Source organism: Gavia stellata, chromosome 2 (genome assembly GCF_030936135.1).
Source record: "Gavia stellata isolate bGavSte3 chromosome 2, bGavSte3.hap2, whole genome shotgun sequence".
Lineage (NCBI taxonomy): Eukaryota > Metazoa > Chordata > Aves > Gaviiformes > Gaviidae > Gavia > Gavia stellata.
Window position 1 is genome coordinate 58251190 of NC_082595.1, and position 20504 is coordinate 58271693.

Genomic DNA, 20504 nt, shown 5'->3' on the forward strand with positions numbered 1-20504 from the left:
TTGTATACCGAATATCAGGGCAGTTGTAAAATAGTTTTTTATTATAATAGCTGATCTGGAGGGTTGCAATATTTTTCATCATCTTCACTACTTTTGGCCTCAGTATACACGGTTGCCCAAAATCCATGAAAGTTGATGGACATCTTTTTTGTGGAGTTCCACCAGTAGAAATTTTGGGCTCATACCACAAGTAATTTTGAAATTCCATGATATTTTGTGGCACAGTCTCATTTGTTTCAGTTATCCAGCTACAGTAGCAAGCTACTGCAATTATTTAGCTTCTGATATTTGCATGTTTTGTTGGTTTTATTTTAAGAGAAAGTGGTTTATTTAAAAAAAAAAATCCCCACAATAAGTTTTATTTATTTTCTGAGGACTTTCACTTACACAAGTAGGCACTAAACGTTTGAAATTGACTTTCCAGAGCACAACAGTAAAAAAGTTAAGAGTTTGGCTTAGTTTCATTTAAAATAGTAAAAATTGACCTTGTAAACATTTCCATAGGAGGTAGGATACATACATTTGACAATCTGTCAAATAAGAGAAAGTAAACAGTTACTCTCTGATCCTAATAAATAATGAGCAACACAGGTATTAAATAAACATCTTTATACAAAAAGATATAAGTGAAAGACTAAAATAGCATTTTTAATAAATTAGGAATAGATGTAATAATTTCTTTACAACTTAAGTCTTGCTGGCAAGAATCACTGGCTCTTTCTGCTCACCCTGAATTTCTGACTGAAAAGCCGTAATGGTGAGAACAATCCTGAGCGATTCACAAGCAGGACCCAATCTGAAAATAGCTATTTTTTTGTGTGGAGGGCTGCTAATATCTCTAAAATGGCTCTTTAACACCTATGTATAATACTTTTCTATTCCACCAATTTGAAGGGGATTGTCATCATAGCCTTAATGTCTGGATTTGGAAAGTAAGCTTAAGCCCTGACATGTCTCTCCCAGTTCAGGTTCCTCCACCAGCTGTTCCCATGAAGACAGTGTTGATTGGTGGTAAAGATGACACCATATCTCTGCTTGGTGGGCCATGGGACTCCAGATTTTCCTGAGAAGGGAACTGACCAGATGTTCCATACATACACTGGGAAGAAGATGTGGTTTGCATGTTTGAAGCTGTGGGAAAAAAAGGTTACCATCATTGCAAGTTTTCTCTCTATTGAATTTAACAAAAAACACAATTCGATTTCATCTTATGGAAACCCTTATCTACCTATGGCATGGAAATGTCAATGCTTCTATGGTCCACTCAATTTACCTATACTTCTATAACTTTTCTTTAGTGGCTCCTCATGCCATCAGGGAATAGGTCAAAACCCATGTATACGTGAACTCTGCAAAAAATCCAGCTACGGGCCTGAGGTTTACGGTTTGCATATGAGCCATCTTCTATGAAAATTGTGCAAAGCTATTTATGTGCGCTATGCTTGTCTTTCCATGTCTTGCACCATTCAGGTCCATATTCACTGGTGGTACCACTGCTGCCACCTGGCACATATCAACACAGAGTACAGAAGATACTTGGTGGGCAGAGTCCCTGTGTGGTGGTGCTGTTTTTTTCTTTGGCATCCTTTAAAGAACTGAGCACTGAATTCTTGCAGAGCCTTACTGGGGCAAGTAATGTTTGATCTTCTGTGCAAGGTTAACAGGTAAGTAGCAGGAATAGGTAATCTTGTAGAGAAACAAACGGTGCCCTAGTTTTTATCTTCCATGCAACCCTTTCTGGAACGTGAGACCAAACTCAGCTGACATTTGTTTAATGCATATACCAAAACAAACCCTTTGGGGTTAGGTAATTTTAACTAAAATTCACTGTCAGTGGGAGCTTTGCCTAATGTATACAGTTGTTGAAGCACAGGACAGGAAGGGACTATACCCCAGGAAGTATGTATCTAGACATCCCTGACCCAGGGTTCATTTGATCTGTTTGACAGTGAGGATCCTTAAGAGCCCTTAGAAGAGGCCAGTCCATTATTAGCTCACTTAATAGTTAGAAAGTGTTTCCTAATATGGATTTTTCTGCAATTCAGGACAGTCATTCCACTCTTCATGAAAAATGGATCATAGTCCTCCTTATGGGAGCGAAGTGTTATTAAACCCATTGTCCTGCAATTTTAAGGAAAACACATCTTATGATACATCCTAGGTACTGAGCTATTTTATCTCTATATTGCATCTCATATACTATATATGTGAGCTACAGTTTAATACTCAGCACTTGTTAGGATGCTAAAAAGTTCATAGCTCTTCCTCAGTTGTTGGTTATACTTACGCATAGGAGTCCGACAGACAATTGAAGGTGAGGACTCTGTGTAGTATGAGCCTGTTTGTTTTCTTCCGCTGTCATCCAAGATATTTAGTGGATCATGTATATCACCATATGATGGCAACGATCGAATGCTGCTTACACTGCTGATTACAGAAACATGTTGATCCACCATTGTTCCAAGTCTGTGAGATTCTGGATAATGTATATTGTTTCCATAATATCCTATTGACAGGAGATTGGAAAAAAAGGAGAGTGAAACTACTGTTGAAGAGAAAGGGTAGGGTAGGCACCTGTGATAACCCGGGACAAAAAGTAATTGTTACCAGCAGAGTCCCTTGAGAACAGGATTATTTATGTACACATACAGTCTAGTAGCATCAGCAACATATGCGGTGACTGACCCAGAAAAGGGGTGGTAACAAGGGAGCAAGAAGATCCTAAGAGTTCAGTCACACCTTCAGTACAGAATTGCCCTTCCATTCCAAGTTCAGGATCAAACAGTAGCCTGCTATCAGTGGCCATAAGAGACACCATGGGGATTCCTATCCACAGTTCAGTGCTCCCTTGTGAAGCTCACAATCAAGGAAAGTATACCTGGAAAAATCTGCATGGTAGTACATACTTACCGCATATACAAATCCATAAAAAAGCAACATTTCCACATGTCTATTCTCCGGAGAGGGAGGTGTTTTTGCTGACTATATCTCTGAAGCAGATTGTGGCAATAACTTTACATTTGAAGTATGAGAAATATCAGGGCCCAAGTCTCAAACTAATGCTAATGCACTTTTTTATACTTTGTTTCACCATGCTGACCCTGTGACTAGAATGGTCCATTATGTTGATCCCAGAGGTAAGCTATCTTATGCCTGCTCTGTTTCATAGTAGATGTTTTGGGGGCTTTTCAAGAGGTCACAAGGTCATCCTGGTTTTGCTTCCTTTGTGCAAGACATGGCGATGGTGCCAAAGGAAGATTAGCATAGGTGCAGCAGATGCATTTGAGGTCAACTGAGGATTCACCAGAGGAAAATAAATCCTTAAGTAGCTTGTTAAGCTGCTTTACAATCTCTGTGTGTCATCAGAGAACTGGAAAACGGGAAGATATAAATAAGAGCTGAAAAACATCTTCCATAGAAAAAAGCAGAGAAAAAGTGTTTTACTCCAGCAAGGAAAGAGAAACAGAAGGGAAAAAGAAAATATGTATTAATACCGTTGGAAGCATTAGCAGGATATGCTGCTCCTGGGCACGTAGGCACTGAGTTGCTCAAGAAATTGAAACTTCCAGTATTCAGAAACTGCATACTGTGTGTGTCCTGAGACATGGATGAGGGACCATAGCTGGAAGGGGATCTGGCGTTGTATGGAGACACAGCACAACTGTTGCTGAAGTAGTCTCTGGAGAACTGCTGGTCACTCAAGGCATTGAATCGGCTATGCTCTGCTCTGTGGTGGTAACCTCCTGAAGTGGAATGAGTCTGAGCTCTGAACATAGCCTGGTAATTGGAATTGTTTCCATAGTAATTCTGATTAGTTTGTGACAAAGTCTGATAAAGGGGTTCTGAGTAGGAAGAGCACTGTGAATGTGTGGATAACACCGGACCTACACTTGGAGGTCTCACAGCCATTGGCCCCTGGTTGATAACACTTCCTCGGCTGACCATGGCTGGTGAAATGGGTGGAGTCATCAGGTGACCAGTGCTTTGAGACAGCTCCATCTGACCTGGAATAAATAAGCATTAGACGTGATTAGTGTTCATACTGCAGTACTGCTGAATCGAGCGGATCTGTTAAGACACTAACCCTCCAGTGAAATGTACATTAGCATTTGAAACCTTTACAAAGGATATGCATTGGCCCCCACCTATACAACACACATTCTTTAATCCATGGCTTCAGGCTATAAAGCTTCCCACTTTTATTCTCCAGCTTGGAGGCTGCCACATTCAGTGGGAAATTCTAGCAGTTACAAGCCTCCAGGCATTACAGTTCATTCTCTCCTAACAAGAACCTCACCAAGCCAAGAGGTATAGGATAGTTTTACCATTGTTCCAAGAGGATCTATTACTGGCAGGGCTCTACAGTTGCCGCCTTCTGTAAATCAGCAGAGGGTAAGCTCATGAAACGTTATTTACTAGAGGTCTTTATAAATGCATATGGTCATTGCTCCTCCTACAGCAACCGTGGACTGAAAGACTAACAAGCAAATAATAGAAGGAGAAACTAGAAGAACAGATACATACCTGTCAGCTGCATATTCTCACTGTCTCCTGTGGCAAAGGGGTTCACACCAGAAGGTACACTGCTGGGCTGACTAGCTGACAAGGACACGTAAGTTTGCTCTGCTAGACACTCATTTTTGACTGAAGTGTCACTGGGCAGAGCAGCAGCTTTGTTACGATTTGCTAAGAAGCAAGAGCTTGGTGATGCGGTAAAGGTGGCTTTGCTTGCATCTGGAAGAGTAAGTGAAAACTCTTGGTGGCTGTTTTGTATGCTCATTGCACATAAATTCACCACTAGTATATAGACAGCATATGAGCTGCCTGATTTGTTCATATCTTTGGTTGCTTATTTTAAAACCTAGTGAAGCCTCCATATTTTGCATGTAGCCAATAAATACAAATATTGCTCTAGTCTTGATCTTCCCAGTGGAACTGTTTGTATCATATTCCTTGACCACAGATCTACATCACAGAGTATCAACTCCTTACTGAAGCCATCATAGTGAAGGTATGAATCAGATTTATTCCCTTGAAGTAAATGTCAGTGATGAACTCCAGTAAATCGCACTAAGAGTGAATCAGGGTCATGACACTTCACCTTAAAGAATTAACAATGGGAATTTTAGAATGCTTGAACTCTATTTTCATACTCATCTCTAGAGAAAAGCATTTGTTATACTCAGTAGCTCTTCAGTTTTCCGCAGACTTGATAAAGTCAGTGGAAGTTTTGTTATTCTTCAATGGAAACCATTACTTTACCTTATGGTTTCAAGTACTTCACCTAAGTATCCAAGGATAAGGCAACAGCAACATAGGACAAGTTTTTTTCCTGAAGGCTGAATTAAAAGAAAAAGCGCAGCATCTACTGTCAGACAAATACTATGCAAGTTTCTTGCATCAAAGTGCAGATTTAGAGTAACAACCACCAAAAAAGTTAAAGATTGATTGCTGGTGCTAATGTTAACAAAAAATAATTCAGCAGGACCCAGTAGAGTTTCAATGGATTTTTAGGGATTAACTTGGGCCAGAATTTGATCCAAATCAATCTTCATTCATCTTATAGCAAAGGACCTGGAACATATGGCTTCAAATTGTCTAACCTTGAAGAAGCCTGGTAGATGGGAAATGTTAAGGATACTGTTTTAAATTAATTTTGTTTCTCTTCCACACAGTAACACTTCAACCAAATGCTAAATAGGGCTCCAAACTTGTGTTCCAACCTTGCAGGGATATTTGCATTTTGGTAACATTTAATACATTCCTAGTTCAAGGCGTAATTACATATTTAAGCTTTGGCAGAAAAACTAGATTAGGAATTCCTGCCTCTTCTGCTACTTATACCTCTTTTCACACTTCAGCTTGTGGCCCTTCAGATGTACCTGCAAGTGTTTGTTGCACCCAAGATCATTTCAGTGATCCAGTGTATTCACAGTCCCACAAGATGTTATTAAGGGAACCATGGTAGGAAGGTGGGAATGAATTGCTGAGTGAACGGTCACAAGCTTTTCATATGAATTTGACAATGTTGCATATAACTTTACCTTCAGAAGACAGTACGCCTGCTTCTGTTTAAAGTTAAACAAATATGTCAATTTCTAAAAATACAGGAGTACATTCAAAAGAACCAATCTCTAGTTACCTAAATTCTTCATGTATTTGTCCAGTAGATTCTGGAGTTCTTGTTCTTTGTCATTGTTGAACTGTGTCTCCATGGCAAGCAGGATGTACTCATCTAGTAGCATGCGGATCAAATGAAAAGAACCTTTTGGAGGAGAAAGAGAGAGAGTAGCTGAGTTATCTTTGTGACCATCTCTCACCACTCTACAAGAAGCGAGTGAAACAAACAAATAATTGTGGACTTTAAATGACCTGGCAAGACCAACAAGGAATAGTGCCTAACTTCTAGCTCTAATCTCTCTGCACTGGCCCAGCTAGCTCAATTGTTTACTGTCCTGTAGGCTATTTGACCACTAATTACATCAAAGAAAAATACTGATGAAAGTGAGACATGCTTTACACTTGAAGAGGGCACACAGTGGAGCTAGATAAGGTTGAAGTCTGCTAGAATGCCTCTGCTCTATTTCTGTTTGCCTTGTGCTAAATAACCAGACAATAACTGGTGAAGTCTTTGACCTTACTTCAAGGATATATCACATTAAAAACGTGTGTCTCCTTACAGCCATTTCAAATACCCTCTGAATTTTAGATAACAATGTACCTACAACTAAACTTAGGAAATTATGAACTAAATTTAAAGTGAGTTTCACTTGCTCTACCATCTTCTGTTTTATAAAAGGTTCTTTCTGAGAGTCTCCAAAAATGTAAACATTTCTGAAGACGGACATGTGAACCTGAATTTTTAAAAGCCACAAACACTGTTGAATTGACTGTCTGCTGATCCCAGAATTAAATGAGTGCTGATCTGCCAAATTCCTTTTGCTTTTATGAAAACATACTATGCGCAAGAACTTTTATACAGCAGTAATTTTTTACCAAACTGATCCACATGTAAAAGTAGTAACTTAAATCTTCTGTCTCCTATACTGAGATATGCAGTTACACTTCCATTGCCATATCACAACAAACAGAACTTCTAGCTCTTAAAGGGCAAAGCAGTACCAAACAGCAATTCAAAAGAAAAACACCTTTGAAAAATGAACATGTGACACAGGTCATCAACAAAATATTGCTAACATTTACTGTGAAATATTAGTTTGAAAAACAAGTTACACAGCTTTTGTGGCTTTGATCAGAGAATCTTTAGACTAGGACAGGTTCCTCTGCTGAGGAAATGGTGGAAAGCTGGTAAGTGCTACCACATATGTACAAAATATGAGTGTTTTTACAAAACCCAGGTACCAAAACTTGATGCGTTGTTTAGAGTTAGGTTATGCATCACTCGAGCACCGAAAAAACTCCATTTGAGAAGGAAGTCTTGAGCTCTCTTCTTTAATGATCTCCCATTTTGTTTGTTTGCCTGAAAGAGAATAGTAAAATACTGTTAAGTATGTTAACTTGCTTTCTGCACACAGGAGAAAAGAAAAGAGAATTGAATATGCTTGAGAGTTCAAGGAGTCCTTGACTCAGGCTGGTGTGGCACGGTGGATCAAGCTGCCTGATTCAAACTGTCTTCATAATGTGTGTCCTAAAGTGATAAAAAAGAGCAGCGTTCACTCTTTTCAGTGCAACCAGAGTAGAGCTCTGACAATGTTAGATAAAGAAAACTGCTTGGGTTTTGCTGTGCCCTGAAGGTATATAAATTAGCTCATATTAATTTGCTCATATTAAAGGTGCCAAATTATTCTGTAAATATACAGGTATATAAGGCAGAAAGAAAAAAGAACACTCTCTGGCACTATGTTACTCCACATAAGCAGGGATCAGAAATTAGTCTTTGTACTTTAATGTAATCTGTATAATACTGGCCAGACTTTCTCTTACAAAATAGTACGTTTACTATTGTAACATGCGGCTCATTTCATACTGTCACTTTGCTCTGGCAGTGATTTGTTTGCGTGGAAATGTATGCCCTGTTGATTTCTCAAACAGCAAGCAGAAAGAAGCTGTTGTGTGAGTTTGACAGTAACCACACTTTAGCATGAACAGAAGGCAGAGAGCAATGGAAGGATTACATGTTCTGTAAATTATTAGCTTCTGATTAGTTGACCTAGTTGCATATCAGGACTTGTAGGTATTTCTTACCCCTAACTACAGGAGAACAATGCTAGGAACCATACCTCTGAACTTTAAAAATACAGTAACACATAGTAGATGCTGAATGGGAGAGTGCTTCACATTTTCTGCCTGGCTTGTTTATCAGGAATTGTCTTCGAAAATTGTGGAATCAGTTTTAGACCATAATCATTCAGTTCTAAAATAAGTTGTGATTCCTCAGCTTCAGTGGGAGTTCCATGTCTAGGTAAGTGTGTATGAGGACTTGCTTTGGCTCTGCTGCCCTGAGTCATCCAAAGCTCCTCATTATGCTGCTCACATATGACAGCAAATGTTAGAAAACTCAGAGTGCTTTAAAAAGAAAGAAATTATCACTGTCTCCATCAAAATTTGGGAAAACAGGTGAAGAAAAGAAAAATGACATGCCCATGGTTAATCTGTAAGTGGCAGTCACTCTTCCGCGAGCCAGTCAAAGCTAACTGCACTATCTCCTCCTCTTGCATCCAGTCATATCAAGATGCTCCCTAAAATGATGGATAAGATATTGCATTTCCAGAAAGAACATGACCTGATGAGAAGACCAGTGTTTAGCTACTAGCAAGTAATGTGTAACATTTTATTCTGCTAGTTTACGTTCATTAGAGTCACAAACTGGGTAAATATCTCTTACTTGAGCTATAACTCAGAACTCAATTAGTTTGTTCTGAACTATAGTGCAATCATTCCTGTATAACTACATGCATATAAAATATTTATTATTATAAAGCACCTTGTAAATCAGGGGGAAAAAAATACCATCAAAACCATCAATTACCACGTTAAGCACCTTATAAAGCTACAAAACTGTATCTTCCATCCTGCTCTGTAAAAATCTTTCTACAGGTTAGCTACTTCTGAATCCATCTGCTATGTTAACTTATACCACATACAGTAGCATCTGAATACCATGAAAGAAATAATTGCTTCTCTATGGAACAACTTTTTTTTCACCTTTTACTCACTGGGCAATACCCCTGTGATTCTGCATGCACAGATGAAGTGCATGGGTTTCTTTCATGTACAGTTTATGACAGTGCTGACTTTAATATTTTAGTTAAGATACTTCTTAGTTTGCCATACACATAAGACTGTTCAACAGCACTCAACATGATTAATTAGAACTAATGGCACTGGAACCTTTCACACCAACTGAAGAACTCCCCTGTTACAATAAGGAGATGAGAGCAGAGATGAGAATCCCATGTGGGAAACCAAAAGGACTGTGTATGTAAGGGACTGTGTAAAGAAGGAGTAAGGGGAGTAGGATTTGGTCTTGAGTCAGCCAGAACATTTGAAAGGTACCTTGATAACCCTTTGCTCAACCACAGTATCCAACCATTCAATAAATGATTCCACGGTGGCATTCTTCTTTAGAAGGTCCTTCAGTTCTTGGAACACTGTAATAGAGTCATCTACCATGTAAAAAGGAGAACATATCATTGCACGCTATTCTGAACATGAGAAAAAGCCACTCACCAGCCATATGACAATACTGTAGCATGGAAAGGAAAAGCAAAGAATTAGAGCAGTGAAGAAATGAGGAATTCCCCAGCAAAGCAAGCGACACACATCCATCACAGATATATATTTTAATTACTTAAGGATTACAATGATACACGTTGTAAGACAATGAAGTTTTACAAGAAAGTAAAAGCAAAAAAAAATTTCTGATACTTTCCATTCATTTTAAGATTCAGCCTTGAAAATCTTTCTATTACTAAGTTTAGTAGTAAAGCTTTATCTGTAATGTGGCAGACTTAATATCCTCTTAGGTTTCCCTTATATTTTACAAGTTTCCTACAATATAATGTAAAGCTAACTTCCCCAGTTCCCATTTTCAAAAAAGTGCCTGAATGACCAGTTATTTCTCTTCTCCTTTTCTTTTTTTAACCAGTGTGAAAGAAGATAAAGAATAAAATAGAAAACAATTACACAAAAAGTAGGAAATCGGCAACTCAAATGAAATGTGAATAGGATTGTGAACCATTAAAGAGCACAAACTTTCATGATCAAAGTAACAATATTATAGGACAACACATTGCTGTTGCTCTCCTGTGAGCTCTCCAAACTCTGATCAACATGATTCCTATGACAAACATTATCTTTCTAATAGAGAAAATGGCTACCTCTTTTTTCAACCACAGGTATGTATGTGAAAGTTAACACCCTCAAAATTTGTACTTTACTCCACTCTACTCTGTGTATGAAAACAGCTGTTATACTTTACAGAAAATTATGTATTTTTTTAAAAATCAACTTTCAGAAAAAAAAATCATACCAAAAAAAAGTAAACTACCTCAAATATCCATTAAATTAAACCATAATTATATGGAATTTTTGAGATGTTTCAAGAATTAAAATGTGCTAATATCTAATATTAGAACAAAACTTCAAAAGAGATTTTATTACACTTAGCAGTTGACCTGTAAATGATTTTTTTCAGCAACCATTTAAAGTCGTCTAGCTGGGATGACTTCCCAGAGCAAGCTTCTGTTCTTGTAGGATATGCTAGAGCAAACAATTGGTTTTCTTAAAGCTACTGAAGTTAACACTGAGCTAGATTAGAGAATGCAGTGTCTGCATATGCCTTTTCTTAGTCCGTCTGCAAGTAGACTAGTGTGGCATGGAATGAGAGAGTGAATTACTTTTGATAATGCAAATATATCACCATGGACTTACATTCACTGTAGGCCTCCCCATCGGAGTCGGTGCTGCCTGAGACTGCAAGGAGTGCCTGAGAGCCAATACTATTCAAATCAACTTTTTCAATATCCGACACCATGGAATTCACCACATGCTGATCAAAAAGGGCTGGCCGAGCAATCTGTAAGAGAAGGCAAGGTACAATGCTGAGATCCTGTTGTGGTTTAAACCCAGCCAGCAACTAAGCACCAAACAGCTGCTCACTCACTTCCCACACCCTGGTGGGATGGGGGAGAGAATCTGAAGTGAAAAAGCAAGAAAACTCATGGGTTGAGATAAAAAAAACTGAATAATTTTAAAAAATAATTAATAATTTGTAAGGAAAAGGGGAAAAAATAACAGAGAGAAAACTACAGCCCAAGAAAGACAAGTGATGCAAATGAAAACAATTGTTCACCACCAACTAACTGATGACCAGCCAGCCCCTGAGCAGTGCCCCCCCACCAACCTCCCCCCTAGTTTTATTGCTGAGCATGACTTCATATGGTACGGAATGTGCCTTTGGTCAGTTGAAGGCAACTGCCCCAACTGCATCCCTTGCCAACTTTTTGTGCACCTCCAACCTACCCACTGGCAGAGCGGTGTGAGAAACAGAAAAGGCCTTGACTCTATGTAAGCACTTCTCAGCAATAACGAAAACATCCCTGTATGATCAACACTGTTTCCAGCACAAATCCAAAACTTAACCCCATACTAGCTACTATGAAGAAAATTAACTCTATCCCAGCTGAAACCACCACAGACCCACACTTGGGGATCACCTGAATAACTGCTCAGAGAAGAATCATATTCTGTTTAATTTTCTTATCATGGCTGGGTTTTTCATAGATCAGATGAGACAATGTTTCCCCTCCATTAGACTCCTAATTCTCTTTTAATGCGCCTTCCTATCAGATCATCTTCATGATGTCACCCATGTGCTACTTCTGTCTTAATATTTATGAAAGAGAAAACTAAGTCAAGATGAATATATGATGCATCTACAGTTATTCATGAGGACTACCACCTCAAAGCTCAAGCTGTTAGCACTTAAGTTCCCTGAAAGTCATTGTATCCTTTTGTATAATCTACCAAACCATCACATGGAAGTGCCTCCTAATTGCAGATACCTGTATCCTGCCAACACAGCCTTGGAACCCTCAGCTACCTGCACTCACATGTTCTCCTTTCAGTCAAAACTCAAAAAGAAATAAGCTCACTAAAAGACACCATGGACAAGGCAGAGAACCTTTGCTAGGCAAGAAGGATCATCTGATATTTTCCAGTTTGGAACTAAAACAAATACCCATATATTTCACGTCATCATTGATTGCCAAAAGTTCCTATGACAGAAGTTCATTATAACTATTGTCTTTTGTCTCTGTTCTACTACAAAAGTTTGAAGTTTTGGTCAGCTCTACTTATGGCAGCTTCCTTCTTGCAAGGTTAAAACTACAAGACGTAAGTCTTCCATGGCTGAAGTTGAACCTCAAAAAAATAATGCATTATATCTCATAACCAGCAAGGTGCACTGAATGTAACTGACAATTTTTTGGATGTATAGTCTTATTCTCTTTACCTGTGCTAGGTGTAGGAATGATGTCTGTCGTTTCAGGGAGGAAACAAATCTTCGTGCAATAGGCAGTTTCTTATCTGTCAGGTTTTCTGGTAGATTTTCCAAAGAGGAAACAACCCACTGTTCCCAGTTTTTTGCAAAATTTCTTATATCTGCCAGTAAACTACAGGAAAAAAATGTGTTTTAGAGAAACATCAATAAAAATTGTCTTGCATTAGTTTAAATAATCGGGTTTCAATCTATGATTAACATCGAGTCCTGGACATATCTGTGAATTACTTCTCAGATGTCACCAAAAGAAAATAGGAAATGACCAATCATCAAAAGACTAAAATTGACTATATATTGATCTGTATCTCCTCTGAGAAAAATTGTGAGCCATCTGCCAATTGAAATAGGTTGAAAAACACTAGCTTTAAGAATAAACCACAAGAAATCCAAGGACCATTAGCGATACCTGAAGCTAAAAGCGTTAGTCAGACATAAAACCCCAAACAAGATGCCCTTTAAGGGAAAGGAAAGATGAGAAGATTCAGCGGTAACTGATAATAATCCTCTTATTAATGTCTTGTTGAGAAAATGCTTAGGTATTATGGTGATGAATAGGATACAAACCTAAAAAGTATTCTGAAAAAAAGGTAACAATTATTTTTCCTTAAACAACACGAGTACATTTGTTTCTTTTTTGATCCTTTAGGGCTTTAGTGTAGAAGAAACCTATTTCAGAATATCCAACAAGCCAGTAAAATTGGACATTAAAATACTGTGTAATGTTTTAAGGCTGTTCTATAGCTGTCCTCAGAGCTGACAGTACTTTGCCATACATACTCTACTGTTCTAAAAATGAGCATAAATATTGTGAGAAAATTTTTCTAGGATATAGAATTTCTGCTATTTACCTGGAAAAAGCCTAATAAACAGAATGTAGCAGCATTATTAAGTGTCAAATACCTACCTTTCCGGCATTTCTTGCATTGTTGCAGGGATGAGTACATCTGTAAGGACCTTCAAAAAGGTAACAGAAAATTATATCAAGCTTCCACTGGCCATGTATGTATTCATTCATGTCTGTCTTATCTACTTAGATTGCAAAGTGATAAGGACAGGAAATTTTTACAGAATAAAGCCATTCAACCTCTTGTCCAGATATTTATATACCTAGATTTCTCCCATCACTATTAGATAGGAACATATGAGATATTTATATACCTAGATAGCTCCCATTCTTAATGTATGCCAGCACATCAATAAAACAAGAAAGTGCTGTCACTCACGTCTTACAGTAGGGAAATCAGTAGAAGTGAGATGCATAAACACTGTCTTTTCTAGCATCACTGTGAGTCTCAGTAAAGCAGATACTCAAGCACCTCCCAAGTCCTCAAGTGCTATTAGCCACTTCATTCTTCTTTCTGCCATACTGCATGTGGCACTGAAGATGTTCAGCATTTAGGACAAATCCCCTATAGCTAAGTGTGGTGTGGAACTGTTTTGGCAAAAAAACTGTGCCATCTGGCATGCCTTCTGGGGAATGTTATTGCGGAGGGCCAAGTAGTTACCTATATCTGAAAAACCTGTTTCCACTACTAATGTAAATGGTTTGATAACAAAGCAATAAAATTCCTGTTTCTTTCTTGCAGCTGCGCTGTCAAGAATATCTAACTTGATTATAAGTGAGAAATGGTGAGAGACAAAGAAAAGACACAATAGTAAATTTATGAACTTTTGAGAAATTCTGCCTTATTCAATTTCTAATTTAGTGCTCCTGTAGTATTTCTAAAATTTATTTATTACAAGTAAAGTTAATATTGGTTCTGTTGGGACAGCATGCTTAGAGCAGGAAAAAAATCATAAACTCAATGTACAGTAAGACTTCTACAAGTAAATGAGGCTTAATGGCTCATCTCCAGGCTAATACTTAAGGTCTTTGATGTTAATCACCTTTACTTCACTCTGTTAACTAAACCACCTCTTCTTACTTTACAGCTTGATATGCTTCTAAGAAATACATGTCTTCTGGATTTTTCCCCATGTTTTTGTACAGTAAAGAATGACAAATAGATGACAATAAGGCACTCAGTGCTAAACAGCCCCAAGTCTTTTGTTTTGACTGCCTGGTGTTTACTGTTAATGCCAATAGTTATTTCCTCCCATCAATATGTGGTTGTGAAATGTGTTAGAGAGGGGGTGACAATCCTTTTCTTTTTACATGGCATGTCCTACAGCGGAACTTAAAGTACTTTGTAGCTGTTAATGAAGGATCCGATCTGATTTTCCAAATTAAAAGCTCAGGAAACTTTGGCGGCGTTACTTTATTTTTTCCCCAGTGCTCTATCGCTTAATCCTGACCTTGCAATACTCCTTAGTTTCACTTAGTTTCAACTATTTGTGTGACCATGCTGTGAACTGATCAAAGTACTCGTATGGCACAAAAATGCTGCAAAACAAATGTTCTTTAGATTTTTTTTTTAAACCCAAACCAGTTCAGAGTGCAGCAGTTTCTCTGGTACATCTAGCAGCATAGGAACAGAAACAAAGTGTAGCAGGCAGGAGAGGCAGGAATATCTTAACCCAGTATTGTTCCAGCTCTGTAACATGAAACTATGGCCTGACATAACCTGTGAGTAGCAGATTCACATGTGGAATCACCTCACTGATCTGCCAGAGACTCTCTTTGCTGGTATAAATTGCAATAATCTTTTAAGTAAAAACAAGGCTTTGGTTTTCATCCAGGTTTAACTTAGTCAGCCTTGTCAGTGAAGCACAGAAGCACTTTTAGCTACCTTCAAGCAAGTAGGTCAGGATTTCACCATTAGTGTGCTGCCCAATGTAGTCACACGTCAAGCGTGCAGCAGAGCTGAGACTGTAGTTCAGCTCTTACATGTGTCAATTTTATGTTCTTGATTTCAATGTAATCCTTCTGATTTACACAAGTAAGAGGAAGAAGGCAGTCATAGAATCCTGTTATTCTAACTTCAACGCTATTTTTACACAAGCAAAAGCTGTAATGTGGTTGAGATTATCCATGTAGCTAAGTGCTTAACTTACCTTATACAGTATTGAGTCACAAACACAGAAGATGTCAACGATGATGGGATTTTCAAGCAGGGGAAGAAGATGGTCAGGCATTCCTTGCCAAAAATGTAATAAGAAATGCTGAATCTAAAGGAGTAGGAACCAGATTCATGGGCATAAATAATGCTTTCTTGGCTCCCTGTGCATATATACCAAGAATGTGTGTTCAAACAATCTTACCTCTTCAAAGTTCCCATTAATTGCATTGTCAAGGACACACTGACAGTGTGTTTTGTACATCATGATAAGAGTATCTACCTATTTTGGAAGAAAGAAAGATTAAACAGAGTTTCTTAGCTCTCTCCTTTACTGCTATAGTGATCTATGTTTCTGCTTTCTGTAGCCAGCATTTAAATATAGAACATAAACTTTATTACAATGCATATTTACAAATAGGCAGTCTGTATATCCAAAAGTGATGAGGAGGTCACTCATCTCTAGTTTTTATTGACATCTTTAAATCTCAATGCTGTTGTCAGAAATGTGGCATCTGAATCTGTATACACTGTGAAAATGTGGGTATCAAAGCAAGACAATAGCTAGATTAGGCAGGCAGATGGTAAAGTAAATTCACCTTTCTGAAGCTAAGATTAATCCCAAAGAGTAGTGCAAGTTAATCATTAGGCTACTATAGGCGTCTATGAGTGTTCTGAAACATCATCTAGTTGGACAAATGAGAAAATAGCTGCCAGTCATTTGGTCAAAGTTTAATCACTGCCTTACATGAACTGAACTTTAAAAAGCACAACTCCCTTTCATCTCATCAGGCTAATTTATTTGAGTGGACTGTTCCCTTATTTTAATAACTGTGCAGAGGTATTAAAAGACTTTGTAAAAAATGGTAATAATTTTTTAAATTTGTAGGAAATTATAAACCAAGAATTTTTTAAGTGTTTTAAGGAAAGAAAAATACTAGCAAAACAATTCTTATGGTCCAGAATCACACAAAGTTTGCTACAGCTTGTGAACTTCTCTGGCAAACCAACATCAGATTTCGAATTAATCTGGTACCATCTTATTTCAATAGGTTTAGCATACAGATTTCTTTGAAAACGGACCTTGCTGACTTTCAGAGCTGCTTCTGTAACTGTATGTCTTTGAAAAACTATGGCAAAGGGTAAGATTCAAGAACATTTTAAAGAGGTTTTTTGGAAGGAGTTGAGGGAAGTTTAAAGTTTGGGTAAGTTTTCTTCAGAAACAAAAAATGCTAATATTATCAATCTATTTTAGTGCAGACTACTACATTTATGAGATCCATGAGATTTCAGTTGCATGCAATTTCTTAGGAGTTTAATGCATGTGTCAAACTTCATGTATGAGCTCTCTTCAACAGAGTACCTAAATATCTGAGGCTCAGTAACCTTTGGTCAGATAAGCTGAAGGAGGGGAAAGACAGAAAGGAAAAAAAAACAGGAAATAAAGATAACAAGGAATGAGGAAAGAGCAGCAAGGAAAGAGAGAGAGGGATACACACAGAAATTCATCTCTTCCCACAGTCTTCTCATAACTCCATGAGTCCGTTCCCAAACAGAGTCACTCGCAAAGCCCTGCTGGGCCCTCCCATCATCTGGTCCCAACATCAGAGCAATTACATGCTGATGACCCAAGAATGAAGAGAAAATGAGTTGCATCTTTTTCTTCATTGTTGGAGTGGTAAAATTCAGTTTTGCTTACACTGCTGTGTTGGGTCTGCAAGGAACCTCAAATGCTCTTCAGATTTAAACATTATGAGAACGCTGTATTTATGAAAGATGTCAATTCGCTGATGGAGACTATGGCAGCAGATGATGCACACTGCTGAGTACACCAGTTCTTAGGTTTTCTTTAGGAACTGTAAGATTTCCGACTAAGACCTCTGTACTACAGATGACTCCTTTTGTTTAGCTCCTCACAACAGAAATCCTAGGCTTCACTACTTTCCCAGAACAAACTTAAGAGGAAGGGCTCATAAAGCAAAAAGCTTTAAAGCAACATATCTCAAGACAGCCACCATCATGACCCGTACTGGAGGCTAAACTGGAGAGTTCACAATGGGTACCAAAAGGTTTCTAGCACAGTTCAGGGATGCAGCAGCCTGCAATGTGACCAGAAACAACATAGACGTAACACACAGGCAAGCAGTCAAAGACATAAAATATATGCCAGTAATACTTCTAACTGAACAGTTACCCTTAGGATTAGCAATACTGAGTATCGATTTGAGGAATACAATTTTACTAATTTAAAAAAAAAAATATGCTCAGATTTTCACAGTCTCTTTTCAAACAATTAATGAAAGAGAGTAAAGTTCATCTAATTATTTGTTGTGAATTATTTGTTCTGATCTAATCAGAACAAAATTTACCTTAAATCCAAAGGTATTTGGAATGAATACAACTCTCAGTTATTTGTTTTGCTCTCCCTGTCTTACATACCATCAGTTTGTAAAATACTAGGTCAGTTAATAGGTAAATAATTCAACCACCTTTCCAGTGGAAAGCCAGTTAATCGGTGTTAGTAAAGGTTTGCCCCCTCTATAAATCAGTCACCTCTGTTTGATTATGGACATTTCTGGCTCTTTCATGTCAATACCTCAAAGGCTACGATATGAAGTAACATTCTGTGGCAATTTTTGATCTATGAGTCAAAAGGGAAGTAGCTCACATTTTACCTTGTCTTTAGAAATGCACCCTTGAAGCAAAAGGTGTTGAGCACTTGGAAACTCTGGGAGGAGAGTTCCAGTTTTGGAACTCAGAGAATATTTACGAGTGAAACCACCCTGAAATGGAAGGGAAAAACCAGGAACATTTAAATAACCAGTATAGATTCAACTGAAACCAACAATTCATGCTAAATTTGTATATTGTCTCATGAGTCTCTCAACATTCCAGAATATTTACATTCAGATAATCCTTCCAAAATTTTGAGGCTTATCCAAATCTGGATTCCAGCTCAGGAATGTAATTAAATATGTGCCTAGATCTAAATTCCACCAAATACAGTTTTCAGAACCATACAGCCTTTGAGCCACATTACTTCATGGAATTCCACAAGCTTGGAATTTAGTCTGTGTTTAAAAACTGAAGCAGAATACAGTCTGTTGCTCTCATCTACAGTATAGACTGTTACATGCTCAGGAAGACCCTAAGTTTTATTTAATATGTATCTTTCTAGTGTAAGTATCTAGGGTACTGGTGATATTGTTGTTCTCCCTTGCTCTCTTCCTGCTCTGATAGCATGGCAATAGTGATTTCTGCTGCTTTACTATGGTAATCACTATTTTAGTTTATCATAAAGTTTGATAATATTTTATAGCATTATGGATAACAAGGTATGTAGGGTCTATGGACACTTCTGAACTATGTATTTTTTTTATAGCTCTCTGTGATTTTGGCAGATTTGACATGAAGGCCCAGAAAATACCTTCCAGTTCTGTGTCCTACTGTATTAAAACAGATATGCACATAAACACATGTACCAAGAGATTTGTAGGAAAAAGGAAGGATACTAAGCTGCATGCCCTCCTGGGGCATGCCACCGATTTTAGCTGCCTTCCTCCTGCTCTATTGAAATTGGCTGAAGGTTTGGCCATTTGCCTCAGAGGGACTAGACTTGGTTCTGTAAACATTTTTAGAGCATTTTGCTTTTGTCCATAAGGGAAGAATAAAACTATGCTGGGTAGCACAGGCACATACAGCCATAGGTCTACGCAATATAAAAAATCCTGTAGAGAAGCTCAGTCCCAAAGTTCCAAGTCCGGGGTCACAGACTGAGCCTGGAAAGAGGAAATGCAGTTTCAAAGGGATTTATAGGAAGGGAATAAATATTTTTTTCTTGTGCTAACTCTTTAGCAACAAAAAAGGGAAATAAAAAAGGCATCTAGTAATATGATCACAATTTAATATCTCAATAAGAATGATATTCCCAGCTGTTTAGTGTTCTCCAGTTACTTTGTTGAGACACAGTCAATGCTGACCTGGAGGCAAGTTAAATTTCTGTTATTATTATACTACATTTTGCTGATCTGAAAGTTCCTTGCAATTCATAGAGTTCTTAAGCCTCTTTAGCTTGTGACATCTGAAACATCATAGACACATCTTGTACTGCTTACAGACTGAGAAGAGATCTTGAATAATATTAGATGTTAGTCTTTGGAGAGATGGGACTGAATAATGAAACAACAAACAGCCTCGTATGTGTGGATACTGACCATGAAGAAATATATGGTAAATCAAACCTTGTTTAGACTCCTAACCTAACACTTTCACAAAATCTGATTTAGTCTACGTCCCAGTAAAGCTGAGCAGTAACATTCTGTAGTGATATAGTGTTACTATACTTATATTTATAATGCACACCACATTATGCTTATTACGATCTCAAATGATATACTTCAGAATAAACTCTCATCCTCTAGAGAAGCAATAAAATCTGTATTATGATGCTGTCCTTACTGACTGAATTGTACTTAGAACCATAGGATTGCATTCAAACCTAGAGAAGACTATTTAGCTATAAAACTTTTAGTTACTTAGTTCCATTTTAGTCCACCCAGTCCTTATGTCAGGGCAGTGTACAGAGCCTTGAGCAGGCCTTCTGCATATTCCTGCAGTAAATCCGTTACTTCTGTGCAGATTCCCTTTGTACTAATGGATGGAATTTATGACCATGCACAAGGCATTTAAACAGTACTTGAAGTGGCCTTTTCCTACCCCTTTGCATACAGTCAAATTTCACTCCAGTGGGAATAGTAGCTATATAGTGTAACATATAGTGTAAAAGTGTGCAAAAGGGAATATTTTCCTATAAATGTTGACTTACCAATCGGAGGCTGGTTTCAAGTGAAATTCTCTCAAATACTGAATTCAGAAAACTATACCTGTAACTGACTTATTCACCATATATATGTATCCCTATTTTTATAGGGTGATATGTCTACCAAAACAGACAGCAAGGAATAAAAGCATACACTATGTAAACA

General features: G+C 37.8%; 1 protein-coding gene across 1 annotated transcript in view; it reads right to left on the bottom strand.

Annotated features, from left to right (window-relative positions):
- Positions 1–964: 964 nt before the first annotated feature.
- Positions 965–20504, bottom strand: part of RFX6 (regulatory factor X6) — a 38569-nt gene continuing 19029 nt past the window's right edge. Inside the window, exons 7-19 of the mRNA XM_059835639.1 lie at positions 18195–18302; positions 15725–15802; positions 15518–15631; positions 13428–13477; positions 12476–12635; positions 10894–11038; positions 9517–9626; positions 7363–7480; positions 6143–6265; positions 4525–4734; positions 3495–4004; positions 2288–2506; positions 965–1131 (exon numbers count right to left, since the gene is read on the bottom strand). Of these exons, the coding sequence (XP_059691622.1) occupies positions 965–1131; positions 2288–2506; positions 3495–4004; positions 4525–4734; positions 6143–6265; positions 7363–7480; positions 9517–9626; positions 10894–11038; positions 12476–12635; positions 13428–13477; positions 15518–15631; positions 15725–15802; positions 18195–18302 (2112 nt within the window). The remainder of the gene's footprint in view (positions 1132–2287; positions 2507–3494; positions 4005–4524; positions 4735–6142; positions 6266–7362; positions 7481–9516; positions 9627–10893; positions 11039–12475; positions 12636–13427; positions 13478–15517; positions 15632–15724; positions 15803–18194; positions 18303–20504) is intronic.